The following is a 24,709-nucleotide window of genomic DNA, read 5'->3' as shown; positions in this document are numbered from 1 at the left end:
ACAGAAGCAGAAATTCATTTTATATTAGCTTTGAAAGTGCACCTACTCGACCAACTCAGGTGTATGACTCAGATAGTAATAGTATTTTTAGGCAGAGGACTCCTACCTGTAACTATCAAAAGGCATCATGAAGCCCTTGTATATTTTTCTCACTGATGGAATTTGGGGAACAAGAAAATTAATGGTAGTTATAGAAAAAACAGCAAGTATAAACAATGGGTGGGCAATTATTCATTAAAGCCCCACCTGGAAGCAAATTATAATTAAGATTATAAATAAAGAATATGATTGGATTTTGAAGCTCCTCGTTTTCTACAAGACCAAAAACTAATGGATTATAATAGAAAGAATTTTAAAAGTTAAGTCTTCATTTAGAAACAAAGGGCTGAACAATTTCTCAGGAAGAATTATCTTTCCCATCTTCTAATGCAACCGGCAAGAGGTTCAACACATTTCAATATACATTTTCGGGGGGTATAAAATCTTAATCCCAATTGCTGTCATAATCCAAGGATTACCTGTATGCTAAACATACAAGAGTCAGGATGTATTTGACACATCACCATTATTTGTAAAGAGCTTTCATTTTTCCTGCAATATTATAATATACTTTGAGGCAAACACCAGTGATGTGCGGTGAGGTTTATGGCTGGTGAGGCAAAAAGAAAGAAAGCGGCTTTTGCCCGACACAGAGAAAGAAAGCTGGTGGGCTGCCCTCCCTGCCTCTCCCTCTGAGTGAAGAAAAACACACACACACACAAATTCCTTACAATTACTTACAAATTACATTAATTTTGAATTCCTTCCCCTCCTTCCGACTCACATACCTTTTCCAGCTCTTTCACAATCACAGAGGATTTCAACTCTGCTCTTGTCTGCCATGATGAAAATGTAAAAAATGTAAAAGGAAAAAGGCAAGAGCTGCTGAGGTCAGGCTGGGTTAGCTGCTGCCAGAGTCCCCAATGGATGACTCTGCTTAACTGTTTAAAAAAGCCTCTTAAAAAAAACGCCCTCTACAGGAGGAGGCGAGAGAACCACGTGCCTCATCTACATAAGGAATTTTTCGGCTTTTAACCCTTGCTTAACTCTGCTCGAGTGATCATAAACTCAGACTAAATGAGGCACGTGGTCCTCCTGCCTCCTCCTGTAGAGGGCGCTTTTTCAGAGGCTTTTTTACACAGTTAAGCACTAAGCAGAGTCATCCACTGTGACTCTGGCAGCAACTACCCCAGCCTTTTTCCTTTTCCATTTTTCTTTTCTTTTCATGATGACAGTGGTGAGGCTCTGCCTCCCCTACCTCCACATCACTGGCAAACCCTTATCTCATAGGCTGCCTTGAAAACTTGGTAGTGAACAAAAACATAAGGCTCAAAACATCATGCTGAGAATAAATTCCATTTCATGATTTACTTCTTTGTAAAGATGAATGCATGTATCCTAGATAAATTGAATGAAATTCCAGGTTATTTCTTTTTTAAATAATATTTTGTTGTTCAGCCTTCTAGGCAAGGAGTGTATAGTTAGCTTTTTTCCCTTTTTTGTTACTCTTTCATTATTTAAAAAAATAGTGCTTGTTTTTTTTTAAAAAAAAATCTAGAAAATACCGCGTTTTCCCGAAAATAAGACAGGGTCTTATTTTATTTTGACCCCCAAAATAAGCACTTGGCCTTATTTTCGGGGTGGTCTTATTATTTTTGAAGTGCAGAGGTGGCGAGCGTGGTCACCTCATTGATGCTGCCATGTTGCAATATCTTTGGGGAGAGCTTATTTTCAGGGGAGGGCTTATTTTAGCGCATGCGCTCAAAAGCACAATTGGGCTTATTATCCGTGGAGGTCTTATTTTCAGGGAAACAGGGTACTTGTTAATTGCAGTTTGTTATTCCAATTGGACATATTCCTATTTCAAGTTTTCAACAGTGTGCAAATTTCAAGAGTAAATGTAAAAAGACTTCTAGAGTTTGGGTTCTATAAATGTAGAGCTTTGAACACAGCATTATTGTTCATCGCTTCAGGATTATGAAAGTAATAAGAAATAAATCAGTTGCTTTAATTGTGGCCTGCTCTTTAAGGTTGCAGAAGAATTTCAGGAGATAAGACTCCTTTTATTTGTTGGAAACAAGATCTTCCTTTTTTCAATGTTAAGTTTCTTTCTCCTGGAAAACTTGGCAGACTAGAAGCAGGTATCACCTTCTGCACAAAGAAGGGCAGATCATTCTGGATACGAAGCAGTCCAAGCCAGATTCATGAAACCTCAAGAAAATGGTGCAATCCTCAAGTATTTCAAATACTACATTTCAAGTTACCGGTTTATCAAATTAGATGGATGTTGTTTTAAGACCACCGTGAGTTTTAAACTGAACTAGAGAGACAGTTATTCAGCCATTCTAGTTTGGTTTTTACTTTCACAATGAAGTCATCAGAGGCAGGTGAAAGTGGAAGTCGCGGTGGGCCCATCGGGATCCCGGAAATTAATGTCATGACCGCTTTGATTTGTGGCACACCAAAGCCTGCCCAAAATGCAAAAATAATTCAGTTAACGTACTATAGCATATCAATTGATAGTTTTTTTAGTGATCTGTTAATCTCACTAATGTCACATGTGTTAATTATGTGTTAATGTCCGCAACTTGGGGGTCCTCCTGGATCCGCAGCTGACTTTGGAACATCACCTGTTGGCTGTGACCAGGGGGGGGGGGGGCTTTGCCCAGGTTCGCCTGGTGCACCAGTTGCGGCCCTATTTGGACCGGGAGGCACTTCAAACAGTCACTCACGCCCTCGTTACCTCAAGACTGGATTACTGTAATGCGCTCTACTTGGGGCTGCCCATGATTTTGTCGGCGCGGTTTTGTTGTGCGCCCATTTGTCGGGTCACGCCTGATCTGGGCACTCAGCAACCAGCCCAGATTTCTAACCTTTACAATGCCCACCCACCCCCCCAGTCATGCGATTGCGATTTGTGAACTTCCCTATCGGCACCTCTCAAGCAAAGTCAATGGGGAAGCCAGCAGGAAGTCAAAAGATGTGGACACATGAAGTCTTTGCTTGACAATGTTTGCTTTACAACAATAATTGGGGACTGCTGGAATTGTTGCTAAGCAGCACTGTTATGTGATATTGTACTTTAAAGATTGCATTACTTGACAATGGAGCTGCCAGGCCCAATTACCATTAAGAGAAGACCACCAGTAGAAGAAAATACGAAGGGCAATTTATAAAGGAAATGAATGAAACATGCTTGAATGGAATTCTACAGAACTGAACTTCTGGGAGATGGAAACTATTTAGGGACAACTGAGAAGCATTCTGTCAATGTTAGTGAGCTATTTAGCAAATGAGTTAAATTACTGAAGTACTTACCTAGTGAAAAGAGAAAGCCGAAGAACTCCTGAACACAAAACTAAGGGAAACAAATTATTATTATTATTATTATTCAACTGTATTATTATTATTATTATTGTTGTACAATTGTATCACAGCGGCCAGTTGTTTCGCCGGATTTGGCATTGGTTACTAGTCGGGCCCCACCCAGGGGCCTAGGACGTCGTAACGTATTTTCGTAATATGCGTGCAGATCCAAGCAGTGCGGCTTTTTGCATTTGACTGATGGTGATTTTGTCAATTTTTAACTGTTTTAAATGTAATTCCAGTGCTTTTGGAATAGCACCCAGTGTGCCAATTACCACTGGAATTACCACTGCTGGTTTGTGCCATAGTCGTTGAATTTCAATTTTTAAGTCCTGGTATCTTGCGATTTTTTCATGTTCCTTCTCGGCGACCCTGCTATCCCCTGGTATTGCGATGTCTATGATTGTGACCTTATTTTTCTCAACCAGTGTGATGTCTGGTGTATTATGCGCCAGTATTTTGTCTGTTTGTATACGGAAATCCCACAAGATCTTGACCATCTGATTTTCGGTGACTTTTTCAGGCTGATGTTCCCACCAGTTTGTTGCTGTTTTAATATTATAATTTTTGCACAGATTCCAGTGGATCATTTGTGCTACTGAATTGTGCCGCAATTTATAATCAGTCTGCGCGATTTTTTTACAGCAGCTGAGTATGTGATCAACAATTTCATCAGCTTCTTTGCAAAGTCTGCATTTGGCATCATCATCTTCATCATCATCATCATCATTATTATTATTATTATTATTATTATAATTCATCTAATGCAGTTAGTATTATATTCAAATCCAATAGACAGCTGTGGGTCTGTGCCAATTGTCTTGATGGAAACAACCAGAAAAAGGTTTCTGAAGCAACTATTGCAAAAGTGGGTTCCTGCCGGTTCGCACCTCTTCAGGCGTATCGGTTCTAGAAATTTGCTGTACTTTTGCGGACCGGTTCCATGGAGGCGTGGCCACATCCCCATACCGGTCGTGACCCAACAAATGCGCGTCGACAAAACCGCCGAAACCTACCACTAAACTATTGTAATAGCTGAAGGTTACTTCCATATATTCTTTTGTAACAAGGCAGTTGGATTGAGTAGTTGCTACATAAATTCTTCACACAACGTACACTGAAGTCTATAGTCATTACTATGACTTTTCTTATCATAGTAATAGCTGTCAACTTGGAAGTTGTCAAAATTACTTTAAAATAATTCATGGGGAATAAGGTGTTAATGGGGGGGGGGCATAAGAGGGAAAGTACCGTATTTCTTTGTTGCCACTATGAATGATAAGAATATAAGAACAATTCTGTGATTCAAAAGACCTTTATAGGCTAACATTTATATGATTCATTACACAGAACTGTGGAAATATTTCATATTTTCTTTTAGGAGAGTAATTACCTGATTCTATTTTAATCTGGTCTTAGGTACATGTTGTGACTCAGCAGCAGTCTTCTATGAGTCTTTTCAGAATGCAAGATTAACGATGCAGCTGGGGCTCATTAGTGGGGTTTTGGGGATAAAAGGACGGATGGTGCCACGCCCTAGTTGCAGGAGTCAACGTTCCTTGGTTCGTTCAACTTTGATTGATCATCAGTCGTGGTTTATGTAAGATACACTTGGAAAAGTGCTTTGTTTTCTGTAACCCTGATTCAAGAAGATACCCTTGGAGAAGTGCTTTGATTTCTGTAACCCTGATTCGTAGAGACTTTGGAAGAAGTGCTTTGCTTTCGTTTTGTTCAACTTGTGTTGCCGTAAGAGAGATTTGTTTTGTATTCTGTTATCTGGTCAGAGACTGTATTTATGTTATTTTTGGGCTCGAAGCCAGTCTGAGCTGAGAACTGATAAAGAAAGTTCCTTTTAAGTTTGTTTGCCTGCCGTTTGTTAACGAGCGGAGAAGTGGGGACAGAACATGTACAGTTTTGAAAGGGACACTGATTGGATCACTCCTAGAAGACCTTATCAAGAGCAAATATGAACGTTAATTCTTGAGTTTTCAGTTGCTTTTGAGGCTATTAGTCATAAAAGCCTTCTGAGGAGGATAATGAACATATAATCATTATATTGCCCTGTTTGGATATGTTATTTCAGAAAGTAATAGCAGTATTACTTGAGCATACTAAGCAAGATATCATTACACAGATGACATTCCAATTTTTTAAAACTTCACTTCAGGCAAAAATTATCCAAGATCTGTATTGATATATTAGATCCCAGAGGACTAATGGGGCTAAAGGAATTACATTCCATTATGCCATTTCACACTAATTTCTATCAATGAGAAAGGGGGGGACATTTAGAGATTATTCTTTTCAGATTCTGACTTATCATGGATCACAACCTGATATGTTCCCATCAGCAGTAATCTAACTTAAAGAATTGTTTAAGTCTGTTGCCATTGTCTATCTCTTTCTATTAATTCATCCAAACATAGTTCCACTCTCTTGTAATCTGTATAATATTTCTGAATCAATCCCACTCTTTCAATTTCATAATACTTTCATAGGACTGTAATGCATGCTGTGGTTTAATTTTTAATTTAGTTTCATTTATTAAATTTACATGAACCCTGACTCCCAGTGGTAATTATAGCAAACAACAAGCAACTTGCAACTGGCTTTAGTCGGGGACACACACACACACACATACACACACACACACACACCGGGATGGGTTTCAACCGGTCTGCGGCGATCCGCGTGGACCGGTTGGTCGGTGAACCCGGATGTTAAGTAACTTCCGGGAACGCCGAAGGGCCCACCCACCTGCCCGCGCTCCTTACCGGTCTTTGAAAGCTTCTGCATTTCCACGCAGGCGCATGGCACATACAGCTCCTGCGCGATTCTCTGCAAGCACCTGGAGCATCGCGCAGGCGCTAGGACGCATGAGTGAATTGCGCGCGTGCACAAGGATGCCACCGGCCCCATTCCAACCGTACCGGTTGGAACGGGATGAGCAACCCACCACTGACACACACACACACACACACACACACACACACACACACACACACAGGGATCTAAGTATGTGATCTGTTAAGTTTACTACTTGGGTAGGACATCAATGGGAGATCCCACGTTCTAAGTTAAAGTGAAAAGTAACAGCAACCAAAATCCAGAAGGCATCAATGGCAAACCACTTTCATATTAGTAAATAAAACTAAAACTAACATGAATGGGTCCATGTAATCATCAGGTTAAGTTTGACCTTAAGACTTTACTTTTCAGCCGGAAACGTCATACCTCATATTTTTGTGCTCTATTCAAATCTCCAGAGGCAAAAGCTTCCAGTATTACGTTATGAATTCTACCCAAGTAGTTATATGTACTGTTAAAAAAAGAGAGATATAAAAATAAATTAAAGCATTCAAGACTTGTCTACACAAGCAGGCAATCGTTGGTTAACAACAGTATTTTGAGACCAGAATTTCCACTGCTAAGCGTTATGCTCATAAAATGCAACATGATGTGACTGCACTGCTTAGTGACCACAATCTTAGCAGTCCATTGCTGTGGTTAAACAAATCCCATTAACTATTAGGTGAGGATCAAAAATCCAAAAATTGTTCGAACCTACTCTGTGGGTGTGGCCTCCTTTGTGGGAGTGGCTTGCCGCCCATGTGGCCGGATGGGAGTGGCTTGCCGCCCATGTGACCAGATATGAAGATGCCGACGACACTTGTCAGAACCACCTTAAATGACCTCACACACAGCACTGGCATGCATAAGAATATGATGCAAACTTGTTTTTTAAAAGGCATCTTTGGTTTGCGTTAAAACAACTTCAACACACGCAATGTTCTGATTGCACCACAAACGCAGTCGTCATCCTTTCCTTTCACAGAGGCACTGAATTTTATAAATATGAGCATGATAGTGTAGAATAATCATATCCAAGGACCAGTGGTGGGTTTCAAAAAATTTTGGAACCACTTCTGTAGGTGTGGCCTGCTTTCCGGATCCACTAGTGGAACCTCTTCTAACTGGTTCGGTAGATTTGACGAACCGGTTCTACCAAATAGGTGCGAACTGGTAGGAACCCACCTCTGGTGAGGATACACCCTGATCCAAACCATTACACCAATGCAATATTATTCACCATCAGTTGTATTAATTGGCTCTTAAATGTATCAGAATGGCAATGACTTGGGGTTTGTCTAATAGGGCTCAGAAGGATTTTTCTTACTATTTAATTCTTAAGGGCTAAACAATTCTGAGAAGACAGTTCTCAAGATGGGTGCTTTTAGTTAATGTCTCAAAAGATCTGGGGGAAAACGCTGGCTGATAATTAGAATAAATTTGGATAGGAAGTTTTAAGTAGTTAAAAGTTCAAGCACACCTTAATTGTGACCTGACAAATGCGCGCACGACAAAAGCGTGCAGACAAAACCGCAGCGCTAAAACCGCGACGTCATCAACGCGGCGACAACAGCGCACCGACAGAAGCGCGATTTAAGTTAAGGTAAGGGTTAGGTTTAGGGTTAAGTTTAGGGTTAGGTTTAGGTTTAGGGTTAAGTTTAGGGTTAAGTTTAGGGTTAGGGTTAGGTTTAGGGTTAGGTTTACAGTGCGCTTCTGTCGCTGCGCTGTTGTCGCTGCGCTTCAGCGCTCATTCGTCAGCGCGCTTTAGAACTCGCCGTTTTGTCACCGCGGTTTAGTCGGGCGCGCTTTTGTCGTTCGCCCTTTTGTCGGTGAACCCACCTTAATACACATTCATTTTGGAACGATTGTTTTACATAAGGGAATGGGACATCTAGCCACAGCCAACTTGCCATGGCCAACTCGCCATGAGACCATTTAAAAATTCTATTTAATTATTTAAAATAAATTTTTAAAAATATTTTAATGCTTGCCATTCACATTTCATTCTGTCCCTTCTTTTTGCATCCTTTCTTCAAGGATTCTGTTGCACCATTTCTTTGATATTAGTGTAACTCCTGTCCCGCAGAGAGTCGGACTCAACAAGTTGCCTGCGGAGACCCTCTACAGAGGTTACAGCACCCGATTCATAAAGGCCCTTCAGTCATGTACAAAAGACAACTTACCTTCCAACTGCCCCATTTACTCCTATCACCAGTGCGCTCAGGAGTTGCTACTTAGTAAGAAAGAAAAATGGTAGGTTTTATTTACTGCACTGCATCACTCTAGCCACCAGAAGTGTTCCAGTAAAACCAGTTGTAATGGACATAGTCCTACAACATTCAATAATAATATAGTCATGTTGTTTTTGACACACAGAGGTCCTCTGGCAAGATGGCAATCATTTCCCATCTATTTCCCTGGATATCCCATGCAGCTATTCATTCCCTCCTTCAATTAGCAATAGCAATAGCAGTTAGACTTATATACAGTTTCGTAGGGCTTTCAGCCCTCTCTAAGCGGTTTACAGAGTCAGCATATCGCCCCCACAGTCTGGGTCCTCATTTCACCCACCTCGGAAGGATGGAAGGCTGAGTCAACCTTGAGCCGGTGAGATTTGAACCGCTGAACTGCAAATAGCAGTCAGCTGAAGTGGCTGCAGTACTGCACTCTAACCACTGCGCCACCTTGGCTCTTAAAGGTGGGGATCTGCTCTTTTATACAATTGATTTTCCATTCTCTCTTGGGATTGTTCTACTCAACAAGTTTCAGCATTTACACCCAAACCAGTCAAAGACAAGGGCTCCCGCTTTGTAGAGCATGCATTTTCATTAAAACATATCATATTTTGCTCAAGGAAAGCACTACGAATATTCAGAATACAACTCTATTTAGTTGTATTCTCAGAGGAGGCCACTTGGTGTCTACTAAAAGCAACAACTTTCTATATATAAAGCTCTTACCTCATCCACACCATACATAAACACAAAATTATCTTGTTGGCTTTTTTGTAGGCACTGCCTCAAATCCAGAAGGTCTCTGTCACTGAACTTCACCCCCTTAAAGGTGGGGATCTGCTCTTTCATACAATCTACTAATTCTTCAGCACAAACTGCACAAAAAGAGATTTGCAGTAAACAAAATGTTCACATCTGATCAAGTGAGAGTCATTATTACTGTTGCATCATTGCTGTAATAAACTAAAAATAAACTTATTTATCAAACATGTGTACTGTGTTGCAATTCTACTCAATAAAGCCAAGAGTGGTTATTAAAAGTGGGAAGCTTTTCCTAGAGCAGCTTTTTGCAACATGACATCTTCCCAATATTTTTTTTTTTAAACCACTCCCAATTAAGATATTTGGACCTGACTCAACTACAGGTGGTCCTCAATTGAAACCAAAAGTTCTGTCGTTAAGTGAGACGTTTGTTAAGAGAGTTTTGTTCGATTTTACCATCTTTCTTGCCACAACTGAATCTCTGCAGTTGTTAGGCTAGTACAGTGTTTCTCAACCATGGTAACTTGAAGATGTCTGGACTTCAACTCCCAGAATTCCCCAGCCAGCGAATGCTGGCTGGGGAATTCTGGGAGTTGAAGTCCGGACATCTTCAAGTTGCCAAGGTTGAGAAACACTGGGCTAGTAACATGTTTGTTAAGTCATTTCATTTATTGAATTTCTATGCCGCCCAACCCCGAAGGACTCCGGGAGGCTTACAGAAATGAAAGAAAGATTAAAAAGAATTTTAAAAAAAGAGAATGGGACACAACAAAGTTAAAAAAGGAACACAACAAACACCCAATCAGGAGGGGGCTGGACCTCAGTCAAGGGGTCAACAGCCCCAGGCCTGCCGGAAAAGCCAGGTTTTAATGGCTTTGCGAAAGGCCATGAGAGTGGGCAGGGCCCGGATCTCTGGGGGCTGCTCATTCCATAGGGCCGGAGCGAATCTTGCTTCCCCAACTGCTTGTCAGAAGGTCACAAAATGTGATCACATGACCCCGGGACACTGCAACGGTCATAAATATGAGTCAGTTGCTAAGCGTCTGAATTTTGATCATGTTACTATGGGGATCCCGCAACAGCCATAAGTGTGAAAAACGGTCTTAAGTCCCTTTTTTCAGTGCCTTTATAACTTTGAACAGTCCTTAAATGAACTGTTGTAAGTCAAGGATGACCTGTACTAGATTATTTTGAAGTGTCTTATTCTCTACCTTTACCAATAAATCAATTCCAAGAAAGTTTCTTTGGAACAAAAGAAGCATAGAATAGCAGTCTTAAAGGAACATTACTTTTAGACGTGGTTTAAAAATTCGAGACAGTGAAAATGGAGTTACGGAAATTTAAAATGTAAAACTGAATAAATAAAACAGAACTGCTTATAACCCAGGTTATTTTGAAATAAACTCGGATTTCTGCATTTGTAGCACTTACATTTCATGCCAGTGATTGGAGGAATGTGATAATAATAGAATGGGATATTGGGAGCTTGAGATGCGACATCCCGGAAGAAGGCAACCAATTCATCTAAAGAAGGACAAGGGAATCAATGTGGAGCATAGAATAATTGTAAATATACAGCTGAAAACGGGGAGAGCAAAAAGAAAAGCATTACTATGGGCTTTCATCAAGGACAGCGTCCTTCAACTTATCAGTTAAACCATACGTCTCTTTACTGCTTGTAAATATTCAGGCATGTGTCTAGGATGGATAAGAACGGAAAACGTTTAAGCTTCTCCTTGAATGTTCATATCTTGGCAGGCTCTTTAGTAGAAGCCTCAAACAAAAAAGTAATTCTTTCCAAGCAAAGATTCTCATAGAACAGTGATGGCGAACCTATGACACGCGTGTCAGTGCTGACACGCGTAGCCATTTGGGGTGACACGCACAGGATTTCATGCGATTCATCCTCGGCTCCTGCACGGCCGCCGAGGATGAAAGAATCTGTGCTGGAGGAACGGGGGGGCAGGACGTGTGATCTCCCCCGCTTACACTCACTTACTGTATCGCCGCCGCCCCTTTCTGAGCGCAGGGGCTGCTGGTAAGGCGTGCGTGCCGTGCGCACACATGTCATCAGCGCGGCGAGGGAGGACCCGCAGGAGAGGAGCGTGGGAACAGTGCGTGCCTCTCTCCAGTCAGGCCGGCACAGAGAGTCTACTCCTGGGACTGTCGGTTACGACCGCACCACAGCAGGGAACAGCGGAGTGCCAACGGGAACTGTGAGCGCCATTAGCAGCAACTATAAATTGCGCAAAATTATGTTTTTGTCGAAGTGACACACAATGCGAGTTATGCTCGATTTTTTGCCGATTTTTGACACACCACGCCAAAAAAGTTGCCCATCACTGTCATAGAATCTTCTTTAGTCCGTTTGAAAAAAAAAGGGATAGAATGATAAAAACTGGACTTTTCTGTGCAAATCACTCTTCATTTGCAGAAACTCAGCACGCCCATCTTGCCTTTTGTCATCAAGGAACTCCAAAGATCTATTTCTTCTTTTCTGCAAACCTCATCTGGCGGCTGAGATTTCACAAGATATGGGCTGTTCCCATATACCCTCTGAATGCAATGCTATATTCATCTTTTTTTCCCTACACTCTCACCAAAAAGAACACACACACACACAGCTCTGCTTGTGTGCATTTTGAGGAACCTGGAGGGAAAATTATAGGTTGGAAACAGCAGTCAGCTGAAGAGCTGGTTTTGTAAAAACGACTACCATTTCCGATATTTTATCACAGCTGTGAGCAGCTTATGGACTCCCCAAACAGCTTTCTCTGCAGAGCTTGGAGCTTCACCGGAATAATGGTGCTTTTTTTCAATTCAAAACATTTGCAGAGTCTTTTAATATGAGCCCAAACCTCTAGCCAAAAGATTGCCCATCCATCTTTATTTTTAATTTACACGCTTATGCATTTATGAAACCCGGCTGACAGGTTTTCCCCCGACAAGCGGGGAAAACAATTTGGTTAAATGTAACGAACTATTCACCTTTAGTCACCTGTTTGAAGAAAAAAGGGGAAATGACAGATATGCCATCCGCTCCTATCTGGGCTGCGTGCTTGGCCTGGAAATGAAGACAGGAAATGAACTGAAGGGAGATATTGATATGGCTATTGTCAAATAAATAATGCTGAAAATGAGAAATGCTAAACAGTTAGAATGACAATAGGAGCTGCTGGTATCAGACAGTATAAGCTCCCCAGTGGCTTAACAGTCATAAGAATAAATAATGTAGGAAGAACCCACCCTGATTGATGACATAGTTAAAAATGGTGGGAGACAGTGGTGGGATTCAGCCAGTTCGCACCTATTTGGGAGAACCGGTTCTTAACTTTCTAAGAGGTTCAGAGAACCGGTTGTTGGAAGAAATCTTCTTTTGGTTTTTTTCTGCTTTACAGGGCTAATCCTGTAAGGAAGGCAGGAAGGAAACATTCTGGTGTTGTTTCTAGCTTAATCTTTATTGCCCTCCTTACAGAAACTGCCTCTCCGGTTAACCCTTATTACATTGTAATAGCTAAGGCAAAGTGCTCATCGACCTGAGTAATGTTGAGTTGGCCATGCCCACACGGTCACATGACCACTAAGCCCCACCTACCCACCTGGTCATTAGGACAGAGAACCGGTTGTTAAATTATTTGAAACAAACCACTGGTGGGGAGAGTATTGTGCCTTTAAACTTGCAAAATTCCGTTAATGAAGCCTTAAGTAGAACTAGTTCATCTAATCAGGTTTCCTATCTCGTTTTACATGGAAAGGCCAACAACTACGGCGATAATGAAATTGGCTTCCTTTCGGATCTCTCAGACCATATTTGAGCCGAGGTGGCGCAGTGGTTAGGATGCAGCACTGCAGGCCACTTCAGCTGATTGTTATCTGCAGTTCAGCAGTTCTAATCTCACCGGCTCAAGGTTGACTCAGCCTTCCATCCTTCCGAGGTGGGTGAAATGAGGACCCGGATTGTTGTTGGGGGCGATATGCTGACTCTGTAAACCGCTTAGAGAGGGCTGAAAGCCCTATGAAGCGGTATATAAGTCTAACTGCTATTGCTATATTTGGGAATAACGCCCCTTGTTTAGAAATTTTTTTCTCCTTGCCCTCAGTATTCTGCTGTGCAAAAAGCAACACAGATAGACGCAAAGAGAACAGTGCAAAGACACACTCACCAGATCCTTGGATTCAGGTAAGCTCATTGATCCAACATGAATTATTACATGATCCAGCCTGCAGGGAAAGGAATTTTTTTTCTTAACACTGTGAAGCAATATATAAATCTAAGGTGTAAGCCAAGGGTGTCAAACTGGCGGCCCGTGTACCGGATGCGTTACACTCAGGCCACACCCACTCCAGCTCCACTAAGGGAGGAAATGTTGTTATACATCACACGAGGGCAATGTGACGTGCCGAGTTTGACACCCATGGTTTAAGTGCTATTGCTATTGTTTCTCCTGACCAGGCAGTGAAAAAGATAGTTCTAACCAGGGATGTGCAGTCAGGGGAGGCGGGGCCTCACCAGTGTCATGAGGAAAAGAAAAGAATTTTTAAAATAATTAAAAAGGCTAAGGTAGTTGCTGCCAGACTCGAGTGTCACAGTGACTCTGAGTCTGCTTAGTGCTAACTGCAGGGGGAGGCGAGAGAACTACAGGCCTCCTTTGCATAAGGAATTTTTCGCCTTTTAACCCTTGCTCAGAGTTAAGCAAGGGTTAAAAGGCGAAAGATTCCTTATGCAAAGGAGGCACGTGATCTGGGAGCAGCAAATCATGCCTTGCCTAAGTAAGTTGCTTTTTTATTTAATTTTTTACATTTTCATCATGGCGGGCGGACAAGAGGAGAGTTGAAATCCACAGCTGGAAAAGGTATGTGGATCGGACGGAGGGAGGGGGGGGATTGCCTCACCGGCCATGAAGCTCACCACACGTCACTGGTTCTAACAGATGGTTAAACCAGTGTATCTACCTATCTTCTGCTTGAGACAAAGTAAGGCAGATATAACTAATTCAATGTGTCCAATCAGTTAAAATTATCTGCATTATATCAGGCAGGAGCAAAAGCCAGAAATAAGAAGACAGTGGCACAATTAAGCTATTTCAAGTGTTTCTTGTTCTATTAATGAGAGATTCATGCAGCTACATCAAATTATACCGGATCTGAGAGATAATGAAACAATCTTAGCTAAAGCGAGACTAATTGTGCCTTCAGTTCTGCCAGTGAGATTGTTCAAAACCAGTGCAGTGAATGCGCAGCAAATGGGCAGATTTGAAAAGCTAAATGGGATTTTTTAAAACAGTGAATACAGTTTTTAAGCCCAATTTCCATGGAAGAAATCAGTATATACATTACACGGCGAGAGAGTTACTTTTCTGGGGAAATCTATCAGAAGTTGATATTATTCCAGATGTGTTGAACTTAATTGAGTTGAGTAGCAAACCATCAGGAACCATAAACAGTGAAATCCAGCAGCTTTGAAATGAATCGGGTTGAGGATTCACAGTAATAACTTCCTATTTTTCCTCTTTATTCAACAACAGGAAGAAGCAGAGAATTTGCAAGTAAAGATTAACTTGTTATCAATGACCGCTTCTGAAATATTCTGGGAAAAGAATCTCGCTCACCGGTATTTAAACACGCGCATCTCAAAGCAACAGCAGCAATCAGAGAATGCAGATTTCACAATGTAGTGTTTTTTTGCTTGGTTTTGCAATAATTTCACAGAAAGCACTGCAACCTTTGCCACAAAAATTACTTACTTATCCTTGCCTTGAGTCACCCATTCCTCTGCCAGCTGTTTTCTCTCCTGAACACTTAAGGATAGACCTTCTCCTGTTGTTCCATTCACTATTGTTAAAATATATACATTTGACATATTTAAAAAATAGAACATAAAGTGTTTAACCAAAAAAAGTTAAAAGAAGTGTCACATTTCATTCCCTCCTTACAAACACTTATGGTGATGCCTAGTTAGGGTAATGCAACATCTGTAAGAAAACAAGCAAGCATAGAAAGACCCTTCATTTCAACCCTGAGCTATAAATATTCTCCTTTATTGGAACATCTCAGAATTTCAATATCAATACATTTGAAGGGCAGTAGAGATCATCCATTTAAGATTAAAAAAAATTCAATTTTATCAATTTATCAGTTTAACACTTTAAAGTCAATTATTTATTTCTAAAACCTAATCCATTCCTTTAAGGATACCAAATACCTACAACAAACAAATTTGTTGTTTCTGTTGTGGCCCAGCAGGAGCCGTTGGAGCTGCCACCAGACTCCGACAAGCGAGGGGCCCTATGAGTCGGCTCTGGAGGATGTGGAGGACCCTGGATAGGGTTCCGACTCCGAACAGGGCGTAGAGAGGCTCGTTGGCCACCAGGAGGCACCTGAGCCTTGAACCAGTGGGGAGGAGACAAGAGAGAGTGATCCGGACGCTGGCAGTGAGTTGTTCCTGGATGCACAGCACCGAAGAGCTACTAGGCGTCAGGAACAGTTGCGCAAGTACAGGAGGTAATTGCACTCAGCTGGTGGTCATTAGGCTCCTCTCCAGACTATAAAAAGACTGCTTGTGCACACGCCCCTCTTGCAGAAGTCAACGCATTGACTAAAAGTTGGAGAACTTTTGTACTAGCTTAGCAGGCTGGATTGCTGCCGAGGCTTGTCTGAGTTGCTGCCAAGGTCCTTATCTGTTGTTCTGCTTGGCTTTCAGCCACCGAGGTGTTGGTGTCTTGCTAATAAAGTACATTCCAGTTAAGCTTGTCTCAGCATTCGTTACTGGATGGAGGAGGGGGTCAGAACACTTTTCTATACAGGGTTTTCCCACAACAGTACTTGGGTATGAGTACAGAGAACGTGTGAGCACAGGCCAGGGATCAACACTTTTGTAACACTTAGTACATGAACTGGGAAAGGGCCCCCAAGATGAAATCTGAAACTAAGATTACAGCTTATTATATTTAAACAATCCAATGTTTATAATCAGCATATGGTTGGAACGATGGAAGATATGAGGTAGAAGAAATCACCTGGTTCAGGAGTCTGCTACACATTTAGTACATTTGAAAGTTACCCACTGAAAAAAGTTTATCATTGTTCTTGGCGGACTGTTTAGCATCTCTGCCATCAGGGCTCTTAATATTCAGCCCGAGTTTAATCTACGTCTTACCAAATACATTCTTGACGCCTTGCTGATTTATTAGGTAATCCACATATTGGCTGATCAGAGAGAGATTGATGTTTCTAAAAAGAAAAAGAAATAAAAGGAACATAACAGAGAAGATGGAGCTAGTTATAAAAATATTTTACGAGTAACATCTTCCAAACTAAAGTTCTTAAAGACTTGGAGCGTCAGATTTTTCCCCCCTCTTCTGTCATTGGTACAAAATAGTGAATAACATTGAATTAGCAGCTTCTACTACTTTCCCCAAAGTACATTTTATGAAGGGGGAAAATAGTTTATAAAAGGAAGCAGGAAGTGGTCCAAAACGGAATCTGTTAAGAGTTGAATTTTTATTTGATTTTCAAAATTTTGCTTTGGAACAAATTTTAGACCACGCAGAAAGGCATTTCTGTCATCACCTTTCCTATTAAAATCCAGGTAGGATCAATGGAGAACAAAAAGTCTCAAATATTCCCAGCTAGAGACCGATTTTGTCCCAGAAATATGAAAGTAACAAAAGGCATTGCTCCCTGTGCTATTCTTTCTCATTCCAAATTTACCTCAAGACTGGATTACTGTAACGCGCTCTACGTGGGGCTGCCCTTGAAGAGTGTTCGAAGACTCCAGTTAGTCCAGAATGCAGCTGCGCGAGCGATTGTGGGTGTACCTTGGTGATTTATTAGGTAATCACACCTATCCTCCGCGAGCTGCACTGGCTTCCCATTAGTCTCCGGACACGCTTCAAAGTGCTAGTCGTTACTTTTAAAGCCCTACATGGTATCGGACCTGGCTACTTGAGAGACCGCCTCCTGCCAATTACCTCCCTGAGGCCTATAAGATCGCACAGATTAGGCCTCCTCCGGATTCCATCTGCCGGTCAATGTTGGCTGGCGACCCCCCCGGGGGAGGGCCTTCTCTGTTGCTGCTCCAGCCCTATGGAACGATCTCCCCATGGAGATCCGGACCCTTACTACCCTTCCGGCCTTCCGCAAAGCCACCAAGACCTGGCTGTTCCGGCAGGCCTGGGGCTGTTGAATTTGTCCAGCCCCATCCTAAGTTGTGAATGTAGTGATCTTTTAATGTTGTCTTGTTTTTGTATGTCCTTCCCTTCCCCTTTTTTACTTGTAAGCCGCCCTGAGTCTCTTTGAGAGTGGGCGGCATACAAATTAAATAAATAAATAAATAAATACTATGCTTTGCTCAAAACTCTTCATCACATATACAAAGCTGACGTCACATTATCTTCAATAGCCTGAGGAAGTCAAGCTAATTTTGGGTGTCTCCATCCTTGCATGGAACTATGAAGCAGCTTCATAGTTCACTAACTTCTCTTAAGTTTACCAAACAAGATTACTGAGTGATCAACATCATTAACAGTTATGGATAAAGTTGGATAAAGTCTCTGACAGGTGTTATTTGTTATAGGAAAAAAAAATTGATGTACCACCGAGTCAATGTCAACTTTCCAGCAACCACATAGAATTTCTCTCCAGGATAATCAATGCCTAACCAAGCCCTTCAACTCATCCAATGGTGTGTACCCATTGCTACTGCAATCATGTCTGCTGCTGATCATTCTCCTCCGTTTCATTCCACCTTCCCCAGTACTATGGACTTTGCATGGGAGCTGGATGTGCCTACAATGTCTCCAAAATATTAACAAAAGACTGCTTACAAATCAGACAAGTCTGTTACAGCATTTTCTTCCTACAAATTGACCAGTGCCAAATGATACTGATAGTATGATACTGATACTGAGAGCCGAGGTGGCGCAGTGGTTAAATGCAGCACTGCAGGCTACTTCAGCTGACTGCAGTCCTGCAGTTCGGCTGTTCAAATCTCACCGGCTCAGGGTTGACTCAGCCTTCCATCTTTCCGAGGTGGGTAAAATGAGGACCCGGATTGTTGTTGGGGGCAATATGCTGACTCTGTAAACCACTTAGAGAGGGCTGAAAGCCCTATGAAGCGGTATATAAGTCTAACTGCTATTGCTATTGCTATTTTTTCCTAAAAGCTCTTGGTTTATTCTACATTGCAGTGGCATGACTCTGCATTGGGAACTTCTGTATCCGATGAGAGATCCTATATAGACTAGAAACTGAAAAACGACTTCAGACGACAGGTGGAATTCAGTAGGTTCTGATCAGTTCTGGAGAACCGGTAGCGGAACTTTTGAGTAGTTCGGAGTAAATACCACCTCTGCCCTGCCCCCATCTATTCTCTGCTTCCTGAGTCCCAGCTGATTGGGAGGGAATGGGGATTTTGCAGTATCCTTCCCATGCCACACCCACCAAGCCACATCCACCAAGCCACACCATGCTCACCAAGCCATGCCCACAGAATGGGTAGTAAAAAAGTTTGAATCCCACCACTACTTCAGGCACACCTGAGGATTTGAAAAGCTTCAAGTTTCAAGTTTAATTTTATTTATAGGCCGCCCAATCCCGGAGGACTCCGGGCGGCTTACAAAGAGGGGAAAGAAGGAAAATAAAAAAAATAAAAATAAAATAACAAGTTAAAAAAAAACACAGATACATTCATTCCAGTCGGGCCTGGACGTCCACGATGAGGTCAACAGCCCCAGGACTGCCGGAATAGCCAGGTCTTGACAGCTTTTCTGAAGGTCATGAGAGTGGGTGAGATCCGGATTTCTGGGGGTAGTTCGTTACAGAGGGTTGGGGCAGCCACAGAGAAGGCCCTCCTCCAGGGAGCCGCCAGTCGACATTGTCTGGCTGACGGCATCTGAAGGAGGCCTACCCTGTGGGATCTTACCGGCCGCTGGGAGGAGTGTGGCAGTAGGCGGTCTCGCAGGAAAACCAGCTATATTGATAGGTGTCACACACAGAGATTCATATACATGCACAATGTGAGCCCCAATAACCTTTCCCAAAGTAAATATTAAATACAGGGAAGATAAAAGCAAAGTGCAGAGGAAAAAATGGATTTTAGCAAACATCCAAGAAGGGAAAATTGCAAAGTATACATTCCATTTGGGTAGTTGAAAAAGGTATTTCAAGCAATTCAAGCATGTTAAATACTTCCAAGACACACAAAAACAAATATAGTTAAGACTCAAGCCACTAGTTAATTATTGCTATCCGGAAGGCCATTGTAGATTGTAGATTTAATTTATTTGTATGCCGCCCTTCTCTGGGAGGGACTCAGGGCGGCGAACAACTCAAAAGGGGAAAAAGGGGATACAAACACAATACACGTAATTAAAATACACAAGAGTCATACAGCCATACAAGTCGAGAGGGGAGGGGAACTCATCAACCCCAGGCCTGCTAGCACAGCCAGGTTTTGACGGCTTTCCAGAAGGCCTGGAGAGGGGTGAGGGTCTGAATCTCCACGGGGAGTTCATTCCAAAGGGCCGGAGCTGCAACAGAGAAGGCCCTCCCCCGGGTGGTAGCCAGATGGCATTGGCTGGTAGACGGAACCCGGAGGAGGCCGACCCTGTGCGATCTAACGGGTCTATGGGAGGTAATTGGCAGCAGGCGGTCTCTCAAGTACCCAGGTCCAATACCATGAAGGGCTTTATAAGTTACAACTAGCACTTTGAAGCGTATCCGGAGACCGATCGGTAACCAGTGCAGCTCGCGGAGGATAGGTGCCCCTATATTTGAAGATGTTTTAATATGGTACATTTAAATTAATTTCTAAGCCCATCAAACTGATCTAATATTGCTTTTAGCATTTATAAAACACTTACCCATCCTCAGTCATTGGGGTGATGGTGGCGGCAACCAGCCCCTGTAGTTTCTTCTGGAGTGCCATGAAACAAGTTGAGTCAGATATAGAAGAAATGACTGGAATAAGCAGAAAGAAAATTAGTCCTGAGCAATGGGTGATTTCTGTTAATACTAAAACTTTAAGGCAAAGTTCAGGACCAAAAATATGTGAACATCTTTCAAGAACATTGCTTACTGTAATGCGCTCTACATGGGGCTGCCCCTGAAAAGTGTTCGGAGACTACAGTTGGTCCAGAATGCAGCCGCGCGAGTGATATCGGGTGTACCTAGATACACCCATGTTACACCCATCCTCCGCGAGCTGCACTGGCTTCCTATTGGTCTCCGAACGCGCTTCAAGGTGCTAGTCATTACTTTTAAAGCCCTACATGGCTTAGGACCTGGATATCTGAGAGACCGCCTCCTGCCATATGCCTCCCAAAGACTAATAAGATCTCACAGGTTGGGCCTCCTCCGGGTGCCGTCGACCGGACAATGCCGGCTGGCGGCTCCTCGGGGGAGGGCCTTCTCTGTAGCTGCTCCAGCCCTGTGGAACGATCTACCCGTAGAGATCCGGACCCTTCCCACTCTCTCGGCCTTCTGAAAAGCCACCAAAACCTGGCTGTTCCAGCAGGCCTGGGGCTGTTGATCAAGGTCCAGCCCCACTTAAACAGAATGTTTGGTGTGTGTTTTTTTTTTAAATTGTATCTCTTCTTTATTTTAACTTTACCTTTCATTTTTGTTTCTGTAAGCCGCCCAGAGTCCTACAGGATTGGGCGGCATATAAATTTATTAAATTGCCAAATTACTATTTCTGGTACAGGGCTCTGGCCACAAATCCTGTAGTAACATTAGACTCAAACAGCTTAGTGGAGAATGCAATACATTGAGTCCATCAACAATACAATATGTTGAGGTTATACGTTGACTAGATCTGATTTAGAGCAATGGAAGATATTCAAGAGGGGCGGTGCAGTGGCCTAGAGGTAGAGGTCTCGTCTCACAATCAGGAGGCTGTGAGCTCGATCCTAGGTAGAGACAGATATTTTTCTCTCTCTGGGCATATTGAGAATTTATCTGCTGAACAAAACTCCGCATTGCTGACAGGAAGGGCATCCGGCCCTTGAAACCAGCTCCATTCAATTGCCCAGACTCCACCCCTCAAGGGATTATGGGGTTGTTAAATGAAGATGAATGGAAGATATTCAAGAGTCTTACTACCGATGAACAGAGGTTTTAGTATGGACCCCAGTTTAATTTGGATTTGGAAAACAGATTTATTCATTTTGGGCTGGTCCAGATGCCCATCAATTCAACCTAGATCACAATTATTTCTTTCGCTGACTAGCATTGGAATTAATAATAATTTTAAAAACCGATAAATTTCAGGAATATCAACTTCATTAAGGGGATGTGAAATCTGCTAAATTCCAGTGCAACAGGTCAATGGATTTTGTTAGGTGTTGATACATTTTAATTTGTCTTAATCCAAAACATATCCAATGCCGAGGTGGCGCAGTGGTTAGGATGCAGTACTGAAGGCCACTACAGCTGACTGTTATCTGCAGTTCAGCGGTTCTAATCTCACCGGCTCAGGGTTGACTCAGCCTTCCATCCTTCCGAGGTGGGTAAAATGAGGACCCAGACTGTGGGGGCGATATCCTGACTCTGTAAACCGCTTCGAGAGGGCTGAAAGCCCTATGAAGCGGTATATAAGTCTAACTGTTATTGCTATTGCTATAGTTTACAAAGCAAGATTTGTTTCCCTCTCCCATCACATGAAGAGCCCAGAGAGTTTTATTTTGGGCATTTACCCAATATTACTATCAGATTTGGCATTTGTCTTCCATGGACTCATTGCATAATTTATTTTGGTTAATACTATAGAGATATTATATTTGTGTAAAGGAGTGCTAGAATTACGTGTCCCTGTTAATTGTAAAGAACAAAGGTAATGCAAAATGTAATCTTACTTTGTTTTCAGACAGAGTAGAATCATTGCTTTCTATCTACAGTAAACTAATTTAATCAGGCTTTTCTCAGAACACCTAACAGGCAACAACATGATAGGTGGAACTTCCAGCACAGGTTTATCTCATACAATCTGAGAAAGGATTTTGAAAAAAACTTATTACAAACTCCAATATTTTGTTAAGTTTCATCCAAATAAAGGCACTGGACCAATTAATGTTTCACATGGGCACAAATACACTCAATTTCCTTGGCAGAGGCCAAACTTCTTCATTTTATGCAAAAACATTAAAAAAAAAGTTCCTAAATTTCTCTAAGCTCCTGTGAAAACCTAACTTTCAGACCAAGGCTACCTTCCCTGAACACAAATGCTTTTGCATATGGCTCAGCCTCACCTGCTTCTCGTAAAAGGGGCATTAAGAAATAGATGAGCCAGTATTTAATCTTAAGAGTTTAAATGATTATGATTTACATTATTATTAATAATTTTCAAATGCTTTAATAGCAGAATTTTAATTTATTTAATTTAAATAGCTCTTATTTAATTTTATTATTAAAAACTTTATTATTTATTTATTTATTATAAAACGTTATTAAAATTTATTATTAAAAACTCTTATTATTATTTACATTATTATTAATAATTTTAAGTACTTTCATAGCAAATTTTTAATTTATTTAATTTAAATAGCTCTTATTTAATTTTATTATTAAAAACTTTACTATTTATTTATTACAAAACTTTATTATTTATTTATTTATCATAAAACTTTATTAAAATTTATTATTAAAAACTCTTATTATTATTTACATTATTATTAATAATTTTAAATATTTAATAGCAAATTTTTAATTTATTTAATTTAAATAGCTCTTATTTAATTTTATTATTAAAAACTTTATTATTTATTTATTTATTATAAAACTTTATTATTTATTTATCATAAAACTTTATTAAAATTTATTATTAAAACTCTTATTATTATTTACATTATTATTAATAATTTTAAATATTTTAATAGCAAAATTTTAATTTATTTAATTTAAATAGCTCTTATTTAATTTTATTATTAAAAACTTTATTATTTATTTATTTATTTATTAATTATAAAACTATTAAAATTTATTAACAACTTTTATTATTATTTACATTATTATTAATAATTTTAAGTACTTTAATAGCAAATTTTTAATTTATTTAATTTAAATAGCTCTTATTTAATTTTATTATTAAAAACTTTATTACTTATTTATTTATCATAAAACTGTATTAAAATTTATTATTAAAAACTTATTATTATTATTTACATTGTTACTGATAACTTTAAGTACTTTAACAGCAAAATTTTAACTCGTTGAATTTAAATAGCTCTTTAATTTATTTTAAATAACATATTTAAAATAAATTATTTATTTAAATCATTGTTACGTCTCAGGATCGAACAAAAGTCGGAGGAAGTCACTACTATGTAGCTGTTTGATGTGTTTGTTTTTTCCCCGTGTTACTTTTAACTTGTCCCGGTTTTCCTTTTATGTTAAGTTTGTATTTTGATTTAATTTTGAAATTTAATAAAGCTATGTTTTCTTTCCCATGTTACTTTTAAATTGTCCCGGTTTTCCTTTTGTGTTAAGTTTGTATTTTGATTTAATTTTGAAATTTAGTAAAGCTATTTAAAAAGAAAAAATATATCAGCTGCAGCGTAGATGTTTAGCTAGTCTTGATTTGTCATGATTTCCCCCCCTTGTTTTTAATGTTGTGTTTGCGGGTGTTTTGAGATCCTTTTGCACCCTAAAGAGGGCTCTATCCTCCTACTCTCCCTTTCCAATCCGAGTTAAGCCAAGGCTTCCCCAAAGATGCAATGCACAGTCAACTTACCACTCCGCTATTCGGGATCAATGCGGTGCAACGCCGGTTTCAAACTCACAATAATAAGCAGAAGAGACGCTCCCCCCCCTCCCTTCCCCTCTCTCTCTTCCCCCTCCCACTTTTTGGAAATACTGAGCATGCGCGGGAGCGATGCTTAAGTCCGCTGCCTTGAAATTAACTCTTCGCAGTGTGGAAGGTTGCAGGGCTGGGAAGTGTCAAAAAAACAACAACGTAGAAATGTCAATCAATCAAGGGACTCATAGCGGAGTAAAATTCAAACGCGTGTATATCCTAGGGAAACTTCGGAGGGCTTTGTGGTGGAGAGGAAGTTCGTCTCCTGTTTTTTTTTTTTTTTTTAAAAATCTATGTTTTTATTCTTTTTTAAACAAAACAACACATACGAAACAAAGCAAGAGAAGAAAAAAAGAGCAACTTTCCTCCATTTCATCAAGCATGTCGTTTGGTTACAAGTTTTTGTGCATCAGTTCTTAAGTTTAGGATTAACGTCACTGGTTTTGCATTAAAAATAACTGGATATTTCACTGTCATTGAGCATTATGTGTTCAAATTAACCATTAATATTCTTTCATTTGTAACAATCCTTGTTTCCTTGAATTCATAATTATCTATCAAATAACAATGAGTCTTTAAAGTATTATAGTATCACCTGTCTCCAGATTAGAAGATTAGAACAGAGAATTCCCATTAATTTATAATATACATTCATATTTTCAATTGA

At 40.6% G+C, this 24,709-nt stretch overlaps 1 protein-coding gene across 1 annotated transcript; it reads right to left on the bottom strand.

Moving 5' to 3' along the window:
- Window positions 1-1,316: 1,316 nt before the first annotated feature.
- On the bottom strand, window positions 1,317-24,049 carry NPL (N-acetylneuraminate pyruvate lyase). The gene is made up of 12 exons (XM_087726945.1): window positions 23,980-24,049; window positions 20,114-20,210; window positions 16,408-16,481; window positions 14,996-15,083; window positions 13,415-13,472; window positions 12,240-12,315; window positions 10,683-10,775; window positions 9,216-9,364; window positions 8,439-8,485; window positions 6,640-6,724; window positions 3,358-3,397; window positions 1,317-2,507 (listed from the first exon to the last, which is right to left on the bottom strand). Exons 2-12 carry the CDS (start codon window positions 20,176-20,178, stop codon window positions 2,350-2,352), a joined length of 933 nt encoding a protein of 310 aa, XP_087583071.1. The 5' UTR covers window positions 20,179-20,210; window positions 23,980-24,049; the 3' UTR covers window positions 1,317-2,349.
- Window positions 24,050-24,709: the final 660 nt, after the last annotated feature.

This window comes from Thamnophis sirtalis, unplaced genomic scaffold (assembly GCF_051295495.1).
Source record: "Thamnophis sirtalis isolate CommonGarterSnake01/CBP01778 unplaced genomic scaffold, rThaSir2_p1.2 scaffold_12, whole genome shotgun sequence".
Taxonomy (NCBI): Eukaryota; Metazoa; Chordata; class Lepidosauria; order Squamata; family Natricidae; genus Thamnophis; species Thamnophis sirtalis.
The sequence above is the reverse complement of the archived record's forward strand: the minus strand, read 5'-3'. Positions and strand labels throughout refer to the sequence as shown.

Bases quoted from the DNA above. Each gene is read 5' to 3' on its own strand.
- NPL (XM_087726945.1), bottom strand. From the start codon at position 20,178: ATGGCACTCCAGAAGAAACTACAGGGGCTGGTTGCCGCCACCATCACC. The intron at 10,776-12,239 runs GTGAATAGTTCG...GTCCTTCTTTAG, and splicing joins CTTCAAACAGGTGACTAAAG to ATGAATTGGTTGCCTTCTTC. The intron at 6,725-8,438 runs GTAAGTTGTCTT...TTTTTTTAACAG, and splicing joins GTAAATGGGGCAGTTGGAAG to TACATATAACTACTTGGGTA.